The sequence below is a fragment of the Sinocyclocheilus grahami genome, unplaced genomic scaffold (assembly GCF_001515645.1).
Source record: "Sinocyclocheilus grahami isolate Dianchi unplaced genomic scaffold, SAMN03320097.WGS_v1.1 scaffold1093.1, whole genome shotgun sequence".
Classification (NCBI taxonomy): domain Eukaryota; kingdom Metazoa; phylum Chordata; class Actinopteri; order Cypriniformes; family Cyprinidae; genus Sinocyclocheilus; species Sinocyclocheilus grahami.
Window position 1 is genome coordinate 347,533 of NW_015506272.1, and position 2,354 is coordinate 349,886.

At 49.2% G+C, this 2,354-nt stretch overlaps 1 protein-coding gene across 1 annotated transcript in view; it reads right to left on the reverse strand.

The window, feature by feature from the left end:
* The window catches only part of LOC107566696 (A disintegrin and metalloproteinase with thrombospondin motifs 2-like), a 73,355-nt gene extending 72,779 nt beyond the window's left edge, over positions 1–576 (reverse strand). The window contains exon 1 of the mRNA XM_016252215.1: positions 471–576. Coding sequence (XP_016107701.1) covers positions 471–576 — 106 coding nt within the window. The remainder of the gene's footprint in view (positions 1–470) is intronic.
* Between the last annotated feature and the right edge of the window lie 1,778 nt (positions 577–2,354).

Here is a 2,354-nt window from a genome sequence, read left to right on the forward strand (position 1 = left end):
GGCTCTGGCGACCAAGGCGGAGGCGGAGATCCAGAGATCCGTGGCGGAGCGGAGTCCAGAGGCGATGGTGGGTCGACGCCCGACCAAGGCGGAGCCGGAGGGACGAGGGAGCACGGTCTGATGGGTGACGGTGGAGGCGAGGGAGCTAGGAGCCGAGGTGGAGCCACTGGGTCTACGGACCGAGGCAGAGTCTGGGCCTCGGAGGCTGGAGGCGGAGGCGAGGGAGACTCCGACCATGGCGACGCTGGAGGAGGCCGGAGCGGGTGGGAGGGCGGGCATTGGAGAGAGCTCTTGGTCAGGAGCCCTTCCTGGGCTAAACGAAACATCAGGAGCCCTTCCTGGGCTGGACTGGGGATCAGGAGCCCTTCCTGGGCTGAACGAAACATCAGGAGCCCTTCCTGAGCTGGACTGGGGATCAGGAGGTCTCTCCTCCTCGTTTTGGCACTGACTGCCCTCCATATTCCACTCACCCGAAGCCGTGATGCAGAAGTCGGAGCTCCCCTCCGCACTCCCACCGTCCACGGCGTGCTCCCTCTTGGTGGGCACTGTCACCGGCTCTCGCACCTGGTCTGACATGTTGGGCTCAATCTCCGAGGCGATCCTCTTCTCAGCCGCGGGGCTTCGCTCCGGCTCGTGGAGCGCAGTGGGAAATGGTTCTCCGTCAGCGGTGGGCTCAGGCTTATGCTCCGTACCGCGGGGAGATGGTGGGCTGGGCTCAGGGTCCTGAGTGGAACGCCACCACACGAGCACAGTTGTCTGGGGATGGTCCTCGAGAGAGCTTCACCACCTTTGTCGAGCACCCACTCGGCAAAGGTGGTGAAGCTCTCTCGAGGACCATCCCCAGACAACTGTGCTCGTGTGGTGGCGTTTAGTCCGACGCGATAGAAGCCACAGAGGCAGTTATCCGGGTAGTGCGTGAGGAGGGCCAGGGACAGAAAGTCATTTGTGTGGTCCTCAAGAGAGCGTTCCTCCTGCTCCAGCTGGAGGATTTGGAATGCGGGATAATCCATAATACAAAAAAATAAAAACTGACCAAAAAACCGGCAAAACAAACGAGTGGAAGGACGCTGCTATACTTTACTTTAGGGTCGGTTATTCTGTCACGGTCACGGTGTGTGGAGGCAGGCAGGATGACGAGGATGACAAGGATACAAAATAAGGATCTTTAATGTAACGACAACAAGGCAGAGACAGACACATACTCAGGGTAACATTCAAAATAACCGACAAACTAGAACACAAGAGACAGGAACAGATATAGGGCAGTTAACGAGGGACAGACAGGTGAGCACAATGAGGTGATTCTGTTGCAATTGTTCTAATAGAGATTGGAAGCCCGGTCACCTTTTCTCTTCAGCCTAGATCTAGGAACCAATAAAATTTCTGATTCTATGACCTTAGACATCTAGCTGGACTGTGTAAACGCAAAAGGTCAGAAAGATACAAAGGTGCCAGTCCATTTAAAACCTTAAAAACAAAAAGTTAAAATTTTAAACTCTATTTTAAATGGACTGGCAGCCAGTGCAAAGAGAGTAGGACAGGGGTAATATGCTCGTATTTGCGAGTGCCAGTCAAAAGTCTAGCAGCTGCATTTTGTACTGTTTGTAGGCAATTCATACATAATTGGTTAATACCAATAAACATTGAATTGCAGTAGTCTAGTCGAGATGAGATAAAAGCATGTATAGCTCTCTCGAACTCAGCACAAGTTAAAAAACTCTTCACCTTAGCAAGGAGTCTGAGCTGAAAAACTGAAAAAATTAACTATTGCATTTACTTGCTTATCAAAAGTCAAAGCAGAATCAAACGCAACACCCACATTTTTTACAGAGGGCTTGACATATGCAGCCAGATCACCAAGCACTTGCTGTATGTTGCCAGATACAGCTAAAGAACCGAACACAATTGCCTCAGTCTTACTCTCATTGAGATTCAAAAAATGAAGAGACATCCAAGCCTTAATATCAGACAGACAAGCAGTTAAAGCACTCAAACTCTGGTTGTCATTTTTTTAAAAGGCACATAAATTTGCGTGTCGTCAGCATAACAATGAAACGACACTTTGTGCTTATTAAAAATGGAACCCAACGGGAGCATATACAAAGAAAATAAAATTGGAGCAAGGATAGAACCTTGAGGAACTCCACATGTCAACACTGATTTAGAGGATGAGCACCCATCCACACAAACTGATAAAGTTCTATTTTTCAAATAAGATTTGAAACATTTTAGGACAGAACCATTAATACCCACACAGTGTTCAAGACGGGAAATAAGAATACTATGGTCTACAGTGTCAAATGCTGCACTTAAGTCTAAAAGCAAAAGTACTACAGAGTTACCAGTATCAACTG